We start from the raw sequence: 13,354 nt of genomic DNA, 5'->3' as shown, positions 1-13,354 counted from the left end.
AGTCCCCTAGACTGAGGGCTGTTGACTACTGTACATACATCGGCGTCCAGCTGGAGGCTGCTTAGCTCATCCAATGGGGATACCACTCAGTGGTCCAGGGATCTCACTGCGAGTGGCTCTGGTGGCCTCTTCCCTTTTGGCCATTGAAAGAGTGAACCTCTTCTGTTAACATTTTTCATCTCGAGTCAGGCTTTGTTAGGTCGGCCCTATTATTTGCATTTATCTTTATTCTGTGAGGAATGGGTGTGTGGCTGTGCACGCGTGACTGTGTGGAGGTTAGATGACAACACGCAGGGGTCTCTCCTCCCACCACGTAGGTTCCTAGGATTGAACTCAGAGGACAACATGCAAGGGTCTCTCCTCCTACCATGTTGGTTCCTAAGATTGAACTCACATCCTCAGGCTTGTCAACAAAAGTCCTTATTGGCTGAGTCATCTCCCTGGCCCTTTCTCTGATTTTTTTTTACAACCATATGGCAATATAACTATATAAATAACCCAAACCAGCAGAAATAAGGGTCCCAAATGGCAAGGGACTGTTGAATGGGAGGACCAGGGATGAGAAATAGAGAAGACAGAGAAGCCAAAAGCAATAGCTGGGACCAGAAGCTGATGACTTACATGCCAAGCAAACTTATTAAGAACTAAAACATCAGATATACTATTTGCTGGGTGTGGGGGACCGGGATAGCCAAGGTCAGTGGAGAGCTAAGTCTGACAGTGTTGGCAAAGAGAACATGGGATGATAGCTCAGACTTACAGCCACAGCCCCGTGGGAAGAACTTGTCCCTGGACCTTGACTCCTTTGAGGGCACTGTCCCCAGCCCTAAACTGTCCTTGCCAAGTCCACTTCTGAGCACAGACACCACTAAAGTCCCCTTTGTCCTCTCATCAGGGCCTCTGAGGAAGTCTTTGGTTGGTGTGGCTCCCCACTTAGAAACCTCACGTTTTTTGAGCAAATCCAGAGCTTTCCATGACTTATTAAGATCAAAACAAGGAGTTTCTGCTCAGCAGTCTCTGGGACAAACTGCAGGGCTTCTGAAGCCTGAATTATTTGTTCCTCTATTCTAAGTTAGGGCCCTAAGTCCAAGAAATTCTTTCCACATTTTACCACCATATCAGTTAATTAATCAGCCTATCCCTCTTTTCTTTGAGCTCTGCCTAATGTGCTAAGAGAGCTCTGCCTTCTTTGCTTTTGATTTTTACATTGGTTTGTTTGGAAAGACGGGTGTGTGTGCTCACGAGCATGCACATGTTCCAAGACACATTTAAAGGTCAGAGGGCAATTTACAAGAGTCAGCTCTCCTTCCACCAAGTGAGTTCCAGGATTGAACTCAGCTTGCTCGGCTTGACAGCAAACACCTTTACCGGCTATGGAGTGTGACAGCCATTCAAGAGACGATATCCAGGAGTCTATCGCTGATATCGTTGGTGGTGGGATCTGGGACAGCCTTCTACAGGGCTTTCTATAAAGCTCTGCCATTTAGAGATTATGGGCCTCAAACAGAACCTTCAGGTCTACTTCCAGTAAAGGCAGAACAGTTCTAAGACAGGACAGGTAACAGCCTGTGCTGTAGGACTCTGTGCGGTACACTTCTAAGATGGGACAAGTAACAGCCTGTGCTGTAGGACTCTGTGCGGTACAGTTCTAAGATGGGACAAGTAACAGCCTGGGCTGTAGCACTCTGTAGTTTTTCCTGAGCAGTTTCCCAGTGCCTCTTCTTAGGGTAAGGACTTATTTCAAATAGCAAGGCTGTTAATGAATCTTGGAGGCCTTTCCACAAAAAATGCATGCTATCTGGAATGTTTAACTGACAGAGCTTCACTATTGGGAAAGCTAAGAATCACTTCTAAGCAGTTATTCCTCCCAGTCTCTCTACAAGCCCATCAGAATCATGTCGCATGAGTTCTACTTGGTCTTAATAATAAAAATCCAAAGCCAAATATTGGGGTAAATGCTGAAAGAACAGAGAGACAAAGGAGCAAGTCACAGCCACCTCTTACCTTGCTAACTCCTCAGTCAAAATAAAAGGCCACGCCCCTGTCTCCTCCCACCTTATATTCCTTTCTCTGCCCAGCCATATCACTTCCTGTCTGTCTGTACAGACCTCCAGACCTCTACGGTTAACTAGTGGCTAGCTCCACCCTCTGATCTTCAGGCAAGCTTTATTTGTTAGAGCACAAACAAAATATCACTACAGAATAATGCTCTTTTAATATCAGAGGCATTATAATCAAGTGTGTTAATGTTTTAGAGTTAGAAATACTTTATACTTCAATAATAGGCAAAGACATGGGGGCTGGAGAGATGGCTCAAAGTTTGAGAGCATTGCCTCTTCTTCCAAAGGTCCTGAGTTCAATTCCCAGCAACCACATGGTGGCTCACAACCATCTGTAATGGGGTCTGGTGCCCTCTTCTGGCCTGCAGGCATACACAGAGATAGACTATTGTATAAATAATAAATAAATAAGTATTTAAAAAAATAGGCAAAGACATAACTTAGTTATAGACAGATACACAGAGAGCCATAGGTTAAAACAAAAGAAAAACCGAAGAACTTATTTGTTTGTTTGTTTGTTTTTTGGTTAGGGATGGAACCCAGGACTTTGCACATGCTATTTGCTCAGTTTTTTGAGCATGATATTTTTTCTATTTCCATCTATTTTAAATAAAATTGTGTTTCATGTCACAGACACTTGGCCCCAGCCCTGGGTAACATAGGCTATTGGTGGAAGAAAGTATTCAGTGCTGCAAGGAAATAGAATTAGAATCAACTACACAAGAAAGAAAAGACAGTGATGTGTTGACAGAGCATGAAATTCTTTTTTTCCTCTCTTTTTTTCTCTAGAGCATAGACTTCCTAACTGACTTGAAGCTACATGTAGACAATAGACAACACAAAACCAAAAAGCACTAATAAGTGGGATTCTCTGTAGCCGGATACTGAAAACAGGTGTTACAATAGTATCTGCTGTACATCCAGCAAGGGGTCCCCAACAGCAGACCACAAAGCTAATCCCCATGCTGGAGAGATAGCTCAGGAATTAATAGCTTTTGCTGGACAATCATGAGAACTGGAGTTCAGGGCAAGCATCCATAAACAAGCCCACAAACCCAGCTACACATGGGGCTGAGCCTGGAGGATGGCTGGGGCTTGCTGGCTTCCAGCCTAAGCCCAGGTAACATGAACCCAGACAGAAGGTGAGAAAGGAGGGACACCTGGCACTCTCTGCAGGCCTCCATGCAAGGACACAGGCATGGACAGTCCTCTCCCATACCACATACTCGGTAACAAAGCAAAACCTCAACAGGTACAAAAAGATTGAAACAACCCCATGTATCTTAACAGATTGCCACATCTCAGAGTTAGAATTCAACAGCAACATTAATTTCAGAAACCCCACAAAAACATGGAAATTGAACAATGCTCAACAGAATTACCACTAGGTCAAGGAAGAAATAAAGAAGAAATTAAAGACTAATTTAATTAAATTCAATGAAATTGACCTTACTGTATATCCAAACTTATGGGACACAATGAAAGCAGTACTAAGAGGAAAGTTCATTGCATCAAATGCCTACATAAAGAAGCTGGAAAAATCCCACACTAGCAAATTAACAGAATACCTGATCTCTCTAGAATGAAAAGAAGAAAACTCACCCAGAAGGAGTAGACAGCATGAAATAATAAAATTAAGGTCTGAAACCAATAAAATAGAAAGAAAGAAAACAATACAAAGAATCAATAAGACAAAGACTTGGTTCTTCAAGAAAATCAAAAAAATTGACAAACCTTTATCCAAACTAACCAAAAGGCAGAGAGAGAATATTCAAACTAACAATATCAAAAATGAAAAGGGAGACATAACAACAGACACTGAGGAAATTCAGAGAATCATAGATCATACTCAAAAATGAAAAAGTTAAAGAAAATGGGTAATTTCCTGAATAAGTACCACATACCATAATTGAGTCAAGACAAGATAAACAAATTAAATAGATCTATTACTCATAAGAAAGTAAAGACAGTCATCAAAAGCCTCCCAATCAAAAAAAAGCCCAGGACCAGATGGCTTCAATGCAAAATTCTACCAGAATTTTCTTTCTTTTTTCTTTCCTTTTTCTCTTTCTTTCTTTCTTTCTTTCTTTCTTTCTTTCTTTCCTTTCTTCCTTCCTTCCTTCCTTCCTTCCTTTCTTTTTTTTTTTGGTTTTTTGAGACAGGATTTTTCTGTAGGTTTGGAGCCTGTCCTGGAACTAACTATGTAGATCAGGCTGGCCTCAAACTCACAGAGATCCACCTGCCTCAGCCTCCCGAGTGCTGGGATTAAAGGCATGCACCACCACCACCTGTCTTTCTACCAGAATTTCAAAGGAGAGCAAATACTGATACTCCTCAAATTATTACACACAATAAAAACATAATGAACACTGCCCAATTCTTTTTATGAGGCTACAGTTACCTTGACTCCCAAACCACAAAAAGCCATAACTAAGAAACAGAATTACAGACCAACCTCTCTCATGAACTTGATGCAAAAATACTCAATAAAATACTAGCAAACCAAATCCAAGAATACATCAAAAACATCATCCACCATGACGAAGTAGGCTTCATCCCACAGATGTGGGATTGCCTCAATATACAAAAATTTGTCAATGTAATCCAGCATATAAACAAACTGAAAGAAAAAACCCACATGATCATGTCATTAGATGCTGAAAAAGCCATAGACAAAATCCAACACCCCTTCAACATAAAGGTATTGGAGAAATCAGGGATACAAGGAACATTCTGAAAAATAATAAAGGTAATATACAGTAAGCCAAGAGCCAACATCAAACTAAATGGAGAGAAATTCAAAATGATTCCACTAAAATCAGAAACAAGAGAAAGCTGTCCATATCTATTCAATATAGTACTTGAGCCAGAGCAATAAGACAATAAAAACAGATCAAATGGATACAAATTGGAAAGGAATAAGTCAAACTATTGCTATTTGCTGATATATGATATTGTATATAATTGACCCCAAAATTTCTACCAGGGAACTCCTACAGCTGATAAACACTTTCAGTAATGTGGCAGGATACAAGATTAACTCAAAAAATCAGTAGCCTGTTGACAGAGGTTTCTGTCCTGCCTAATCCTTCAGTCATTCAGTCCCAAAGAAACACACAGAGGTCTACATTAATTATAAACTGGTTGGCATATTAGCTAAGGCTTCTTATTAACTCTGACAGCCTACATTAACCCATAATTCTTGTCTGTGTTAGCCACATGGCTTGGTACCTTTATCAATGAGGCATTCTCATTTTGTTTCCTCTGCATCTGGGTGCAGACTGAGTCTTTCCTCTTCCCAGAATTCTCCTGTTCTTGTTGCCCCACCTCTATGTCCTGCCTGGCTACCGACCAATCAGCGTTTTATTAAGATACAAGTGACAAATCTTTTTTTTTTTTTAAGAGTGCAATGGTTTTTATTTGCCGAAAAAAGTCCAATTTTAGTTTTTCTTTAAACCATACAAAGGCCAACTAATCTTCAGACTCTGAGCCATCTTCATCCTGACTAATCTGGAAATAGCGAAGTTCGTAGGTCTCCTTGTCAGATGCAACCACACGAAGCCAATCACGGAGATTATTCTTCTTAAGGTATTTCTTGGTAAGATATTTCAAATACCTTTTAGAGAACTGTTTCTCAGAAACAACTGTGATTTTATTCTTCAAGCGTTCAATGTGAACAACATTTCCAAGATTTCCAGTTTTCCCATTGACTTTAACCTTCTCCCGGAGAAACTGTTCGAAGTTCCCAGAATCAAAAATCCCATCTTCCACCGGATGAGTGAGGTCCAAATGGAACCTCCAGGTTGACTTCTTAGGTTTCTTGTCTTTCTGTGGAGCCATATTGTCCCGCTGCCGTGGGAAGGCACAAGTGACAAATCTTAACAGGGTACAAGAGCATTGTCCCACAGCAGCAGGCCTCCTGTACACAGATGATAAATAACCTGAGAAAGAAATCAGAGAAACATCATCCCTCACAATAGCCACAAATAACCTAAAATATCTTCAGGTAACTCTAACCAAACAGGTGAAAGACCTGTATGACAAGAACTTTAAATCTTTGAAGAACAAAACTGAAGAAGATATCAGAAAATGGAAAGATCTCCCATGCTCATGGATAGGTAGGATTAACATAGTAAAAATGGCAATCTTACCAAAAGCAATCTATAGACTCTATGCAATACCCATCAAAATCTCAGCACAATTCTTCACAGACATTGAAAGAACAATACTAAATTTCATATGAAGAAAGAAAAAACCCAGAATAGCCAAAACAACCCTGTACAATAAAGAAACTTTTGGAAGCATCATCAACCCTGACTCCAAACTCTATTTCAGAGTGACAGTAATGAAAACAGCCTGATATTGGCATAGAAACAGACAGGTGGGCCAAAGGAATCAACTCAAAGATCCTGATATTAACCCACACACCTATGAGCAATTGATTTTTGACAAAGAAGCTAAAAATATAAAATAGAAAAAAAAACAAATTGGTGTTGGTACAACTGGATATCTACATGTAGAAGAATGTAAATAGATCTATATATGTTTACATGCACAAAACTCAAGTCCAAAGGAATCAAAGACCTCAACATAAATCTCTCCACACTGAACCTCATGGAAGAGAAAGTGGGAAGTACCCTTGAATGCACTGGCACGGGAGACCACTTCCTAAATAAAACACAAGTAAGACTGAGAACAACAGTTAATAAATGGGACCTCCTGAAGCTGAGAAGCTTCTGTAAAGCAAAGGACACAGTCAACAAGACAAATGACAGCCCACAGAATGGGAAAAGATCTTCACCAACCCCACAGCTGACAGAAGACTGATCTCTAAAATACACAAAGAACTCAAAAAACTAGACATCAAAAGAACAAATAATCCAGTAAAAAAAAAATGAGGTACAGATCTAAACAAATAAGTCTCAAGAGAGGAATCTCAAATGGCTGAAAGACACTTAAGGAAATGCTCAACACCCTTAGTCATCAGAGAAATACAAATCAAAACAACTCTGAGATACCACCTTACACCTATCAGAATGGCCAAGATCAAAAACACTGATGACAACTTATGCTGGAAAGGATGTGGAGTAAGGGGAACACTTCTGCATTGCTGGTGGGAATGCAAACTTGCACAACCACTGTGGAAATCAGTATGACAATTTCTCAAAAAATTAGAGATCAATTTACCTCAAGACCCACGATTACCACTTTGGGGCATATACCCAAAAGAGAAATACTCACATCACAAGGACATTTGCTCAGCTGTGTTCATAGCAACATTATTTATAATAGCCAGAACATGGAAATAGCCTAGATGCCCCTCAAACGAAGAATGGATAAAGAAAATGTGGTACATTTACACAATGGAGTTCTACTCAGTAGAAAAAAAAAATGACATCTTGAAATTTGCAGGCAAATGGGCAGAACTAGAAAAAACCATGCTGAGTGAGGTAATCCAGACCCAAAAGACAAATATAGTATGTACTCACTCATCAGTGGATACCAGACACAAAACAACGGATAACCAGCCTACAGTCCACAACCCCAGAGAAGCAGAACCCTCTTCCAAAAACAGATGCAGAGATCCACAACTCACCACTCCAGTTGAAGAGAGGTATAATATGAACAAAGAAGTCAAGACCATAATGGAGAAACCCATGGAATCAGCTGACCAGAAGTAGTGGCAGATCACTAACTCTGGGCTGACAACTGGAGAGCCTGCATAGGACTGAACTAGGCCCCCTGAATATAAGGTGTGACTTGGTCAGTATATGAAGCCACTGGCAGTGGGACCAAGGCGGGGAGGGGTGGGGGCTTGGTCCTGCCTCAAGGAGATGATGAGACAAACAGACTTAGTTGACCTTCCAGGGGAGGCCTTAACCTCTCTGAGGCGCAGATGAGGGTGAGGGAAAGGGGAGGAGTGGGAAGAGAGGAGGGAGGGGAAACTGGGATTGGTATATAAAAATTAATTAATCTTTAATTAATTAATTTTAAAAATATTGTGACAAGTACTTTCATCGTCTTATGAAAAAAAGGTAGATGCCAGTAAGAAGCTAAAACTAGCCAAACACTATGGCACATGCCTTTAATCCCAGCACTCAGGAGGCAGAGACAGGAGATCTCTGTGAGTCTGAGGCCAGCCTGATACATATAGTGAGTTCCAGGATAGCCAGGGCTACTTAGAAAGATCCTGTCTCAAAAACAAACAAACAAACAAACAACAACAAAAAAAAAACCAAAGTTTAAACTGTTTATGACTCCATATAAGAAGCTGAGGAATTGAGGTGACCTTAAGAAAGATTGCCGGTCATATATAAACCTAGCTAAGTCCGGCAGGGACCTAAACTGCACTGAATGGTTCATTACCACACTACAGAAATGGTTTCTTTACAGATAAAAATCTCTGAAGTGGGGCAAGAGAGATGGCTTTTTTTTGATTCTCTACACCCACACAGTGACTTGTAACCATCTGGAACTCGGGCTCCAGAGTACTCAACGCTTTCTTCAGGCCTCCGATAGCCCCAGGCGCTGCATATGCCACACAGACAAGCACACAGGCAAAGTCCCCACGCATGTAGACGTTTTTAAAAATTTAAAACCTCTGAAGTAACCTGCAGTTTCTCTCAGTCTGTGACCTTTGGCAAACAGTGACTACTGAATCAGACTGTTTCTCCAGATAATCCTCTGGGGGCCTTCGCCTCATACGACATTGAAAGAAATGTCACCATGACCTGTTAAGACTTCGGGGAAAGCATGGCTGAGGAGAAGGAAATCACCCTGGTAACTAATCTCCCGTCTTTCAACAACTGAGGGGTAAACGAACACAGGAGCCCTGAAGTGTTGGTGACAACGCTTGTCTTACATCACCCTGCTAATGAGACAGCACAGTGGACCCAGAGTCACCTCAGGGAAGGAAGTGGCAACCTGGAGATCTGCACGAGAAAAGGCTAAGGTTTTAATATGCTTGATCTTTATACACATAAATGCCTGGGCTCTGAAGGAAAGTAGTGGGTGGTCTTAACCATGCAACTATAGGATTTTCATGTTTGTAACTCTGAAATTTTCTTTGGAATGTCAGTTAACCTCCTGGATGGGTAAGATTTTATTGGGATACTTTTTAACACTTTAAATTCTGTTCTTAGTACAAAGCGTTTGTGTATTCTTAGACTGTAGATAGATAGATAGAGAGAGAGATAGATAGATAGATAGATAGATAGATAGATAGATAGATAGATAGATAGACAGACAGATAGATAGATAGACAGATGCATACTTACATACATACATAAGATAGAAGCTCTGTCTGGTTATATCATTTACTATTTATATATCTTGTTATGACAAGAAATCTACTCTTACCTCTTAAAAGATATGCTGTGAGAAAAATAAAATGTTTATAAATCTGATAGTTTGAAAAATTGTTGCTTAAACTCTGGCTATTGCAAATTTGTAAGTATTCTTTTTATTCTTTTTTTGTGGCAAGTCTCCTCAAATTATCTGCCTAATGACAGTCTCAAATGTTTGCCTTCTTACTAATAAAATTCCAAATGGTAGCCATAACTTCTCACATTTTTTAAAAATAATTTGTGTTTATTTTATGTTCTTTGGTGTTTTACCTGCATCTATGTCTGTGTGAGGATGTCAGATCCCCTGGAACTGAAGTTACAGACAGATCCGAGCTCTCATGTGGGTTCTGGGATTGAACCTGGGTCCTCTGGAAGAGCAGCCAGTGCTCTTAACTGCTGAGCCATTCCTCCAGCCCCAACTTCTTATATTTATATTGCTAATAAACTTTTAGAATGTATGTGTATTTGTTTCATAACAGAAAGTACCAGTAGCCAGGCCTAGTGTCGTAGGCCTATAACCTTAGCTCTGTGGAGGCTGAAATAGCAGAATTGAAAGCAAAAGCCTTCCTGGGCTACAGTATGAATTCAAAACCAGTTGGAAAACTTGGTGAGATCCTGTCCTGAAAGAATGAGAGAGCTGGGCGGTTATGGCATATGCCTTTAATTCCAGCACTCAGGAGGCAGAGGCAGGCAGATCTCTGTGAGTCTGAGGTCAGCCTGGACTACAGAGTGAGTTCCAGGACAGGCTCCATAGCTACTAAGAAACCCTGTCTCAAGACCACCACTCCTGCCAAATAATAAAAAGAGAGAGAGAGAGGAAAAAAAGGATTGTGCTTATAACTAGGTGGCGGGAAGCTTGCTTGGCATGTTTAAGGCCCTAAGTTTAATCTTTAGTACTATAAAAAAAGCAATAATGATATTTTTGAAAGGACTATAACAGGAGTGAAAGGCTTTTAGAAGCTCCTTTAAATAGGAAGAGCAACCACTTAAGAAGAGCACTCCAAAGATAATAGGATAAATGTTCTCTGGTTACTGAAGACTTCAGAGGGTTGTTGTGTACTGTGTAGATCTTCCTCCATGCAGACTAAAGCTCATTTAGTTGGAGTGCAAACTCTAAGATGCCAACTGTGTGCAAAAAGAATATGACCCAGGGCTGGAGAGATGCTCAGTTGTAGCATGAATAATTAAAACCCAGAGACAAATATTGTGGTCCAACCTGAAGGTCAGAAAAGCAAAACAACCAGCCCCTGGCTCTTACCTCTATCTCAGTCTGATATGGTGATCCTGTCTCCATGAATCTCAGAATGAGACTGTGTCTGAGAGCTGTCTCCTCCTGTTTTATAGTCCTCTCAAATGCTGAGATTAAAGGCGTGCACCACTACCATCCAGTTTCTTTGGCAAACTAGTGTGGCACTGGGATTAAAGGTATGTGTCACCACTGCCTGGTATGTAAGTCTAATCAGTGTGGCTGTTTTACTCTCTGAACTACAGGCAAGTTTCACTTATTAAATACAAAGGAAATATCACTGCACTCAGGGTTAAGAGGACTCGTTGCTCTTGCAGACGACCTGCTTCAGTTCCCAGCACTCATGCCAGGGGGCTCCCTCCCACCTGTAACTCCAGTTCCAGGGTATCGAATGCTCTCCTCTAGCCTCTAAAGGCACTGGCATGTCTGTGGTGCACACGCACAGAAGCAAAGTACACATATATAACATATAAAGTAACATTTAAGGAATAACTCTATTTTTTAAAAAAAAAAATATCATGGGGACTGGAGAGATGGTCCAGTGGTTAAGAGCACTGGATGTTCTTCCAGAGTTTAATTGGCTCACAGCCTCTATATTGGGATCTGATGCCCTCTTCTGGCTGTCAGGGGCACATGTAGATAGAGCCCTCAAATACATTAAAATAAATAAATAAATCTTAAAACCCCCCCACAGGAGCTAGAAAGATGACTCAGAGGTTAAGATCAATTGCTGTTCTGGCAAAGGACCTGGATTTCATTCCCAGAACCCACATAAGTAACTCACAATGGTCTTTTAATCCAATCCCAAAGGGGCCAATGCCCTCTTCTGAACTCCAAGGGCACTAGGCATATATGTGAGGCACATATATATGTGCAGACAAAACACTCATACACATAATAATAAAATAATAAAGGTAAATGAATCTAAAAATTATTTTAAAATATAGTATCTACCTGCCATGTTATTGTATTCATAACAGGAATCAAGAAATGTTTTTCTAGCTGGGTGGTGGTGGTGCACACCTTTAATCCCAGCACTTGAGAAGCAGAGACAGGTGGGTCTCTGTGAGTTCAGGACCAGTCTGGTCTACAAAGTGAGTTTTAGGAAATCCAGAGCTATTACACAGAGAAATCCTGTCTCTTAAAACAACAAACAAACAAAAAAAGAAATGTTTTACTATTGTTGATTCTATAGTCTATTGATTTGAAAGGATCAGAAATGTGATTGGTACTCAGGGAACAGACAGTTACAAACTCATTTCTTGCTGAATTCTCTCAGTAAAACGAGTACAGCTGGTCCTCTGTATGTACAGGTCTGAATTCATGGAATTCAGTTGGCTACTAGAAATAACCAAAATGATCAAAATTGACTCCTTATTGAACATGCACAGACTTTTTTGCTTCTCGTTATTCCCTGCAAGTTTAGAGCAGCAGCCAATTAAACATCCTTCACACTGCATTATCTAGAGATGACATGGTATACTAGCAGGTGTGGACAAATTAGACATAAATACTGGCACACATTACTTAAAGGACTTGAGCATCTGTCCAGTTGGGCATCATCTTCAGGAGTTACTGGATCCAGTCCCCTATTGCACCAGGAGAGCTAGGCAGAAAACAGCATACGTTTATTCTCCAAAATGGCAAATTCATTTGTGTTACTTTATGAGCACATTGCATCTGAAACAATTAGTGGTTTCCATTTTTGCCCTCTCCCCATATAGTATGGGCAGGTTCTAGCGGGATGTGCTACATCTCTCAGAATCCACTTGTGAAAAGCATTGTAATGATCTTTGTGGTGTTCAGTCAATCTGTTCATTGTCGCTTCCCTAAAGTTTTAGGAGATTAATTAAGGTCATTAATTCTTCAGTGTGTATTTATATAGCACATTACTCCATGCTAGAGACCAGGCTGGCCCTGAGGAAACTGTGGGGCCAACACCAGTACAAGTCCCTGTCCCAGGGATCTACATGAGTCTGCCTCCCAGGAGATTTTCCCTAATCTTGCATACTAAAACGTCATATGTTGTCTGGTCCCTCAGAAACCAGTCCTTCAGTTGTGGGAGCACCTCGTTATTGACCAATAGAAGCCCCCAACTCTTGTGGGGTCCAGACTAAGGACAGAGGAACGGTGGAAGCAAGTTCCATTCCAAAGTGAACTGGTTCCCAGCCTGGGATTCACGGTGAGGTCATCTGGAGAGGGCAGAAGATGCTTGTCGCCTGCCCAACTCCCCCACCTCACTCCCTCACCTCCCCCAGGTCTTAGCCCCAGGTGGTCTGATTTAACTAACAGGGGCTGCCCCTGGCAATCCTGAGATAGTTACAAGGGAGAACAATTGTCTATAGGAACAAGTAACTCTAACAGGTAGAAATGGTAAGGTCCTAACTACACATGCCCCTCCCACACTTGTCTCTCCCATCACCACCCTCTCTATAGCAAAACAATACAACAATAAAACCCTAGTTTCTTGTGTCTGACCTGTTGGTACCCATTATAATTCTTTTGTAAATATCCCCCCCAACCCTGCACTCTGCAAGCCTAAGTGGCAAGACAAAGAACTCCAAAGCACTAATCGTGTGCCTTCTGGGAATTAATAATGCGCTGTTAGCTGTGATTGCTCAGTCTTTATTAAGAAGTGGAAAAGGCAGAGACCACTTGTAATGCTCTCACTTCGTTTACCGTTTAGAGGAGTCCTGAATATG

At 41.0% G+C, this 13,354-nt stretch overlaps 1 protein-coding gene across 1 annotated transcript; it reads right to left on the bottom strand.

Annotated features, from left to right (window-relative positions):
- Positions 1–5,453: 5,453 nt before the first annotated feature.
- Positions 5,454–5,920, bottom strand: LOC119810519 (60S ribosomal protein L22-like 1). Its single transcript, XM_038324037.1, has one exon. The coding sequence runs from the start codon at positions 5,898–5,900 to the stop codon at positions 5,532–5,534; it is 369 nt and encodes a 122-aa protein (XP_038179965.1). The 5' UTR covers positions 5,901–5,920; the 3' UTR covers positions 5,454–5,531.
- Between the last annotated feature and the right edge of the window lie 7,434 nt (positions 5,921–13,354).

Source organism: Arvicola amphibius, chromosome 3 (genome assembly GCF_903992535.2).
Source record: "Arvicola amphibius chromosome 3, mArvAmp1.2, whole genome shotgun sequence".
Classification (NCBI taxonomy): domain Eukaryota; kingdom Metazoa; phylum Chordata; class Mammalia; order Rodentia; family Cricetidae; genus Arvicola; species Arvicola amphibius.
This window is presented reverse-complemented; position numbering and strand designations above follow the sequence as displayed.

Bases quoted from the DNA above. Each gene is read 5' to 3' on its own strand.
- LOC119810519 (XM_038324037.1), bottom strand. From the start codon at position 5,900: ATGGCTCCACAGAAAGACAAGAAACCTAAGAAGTCAACCTGGAGGTTC.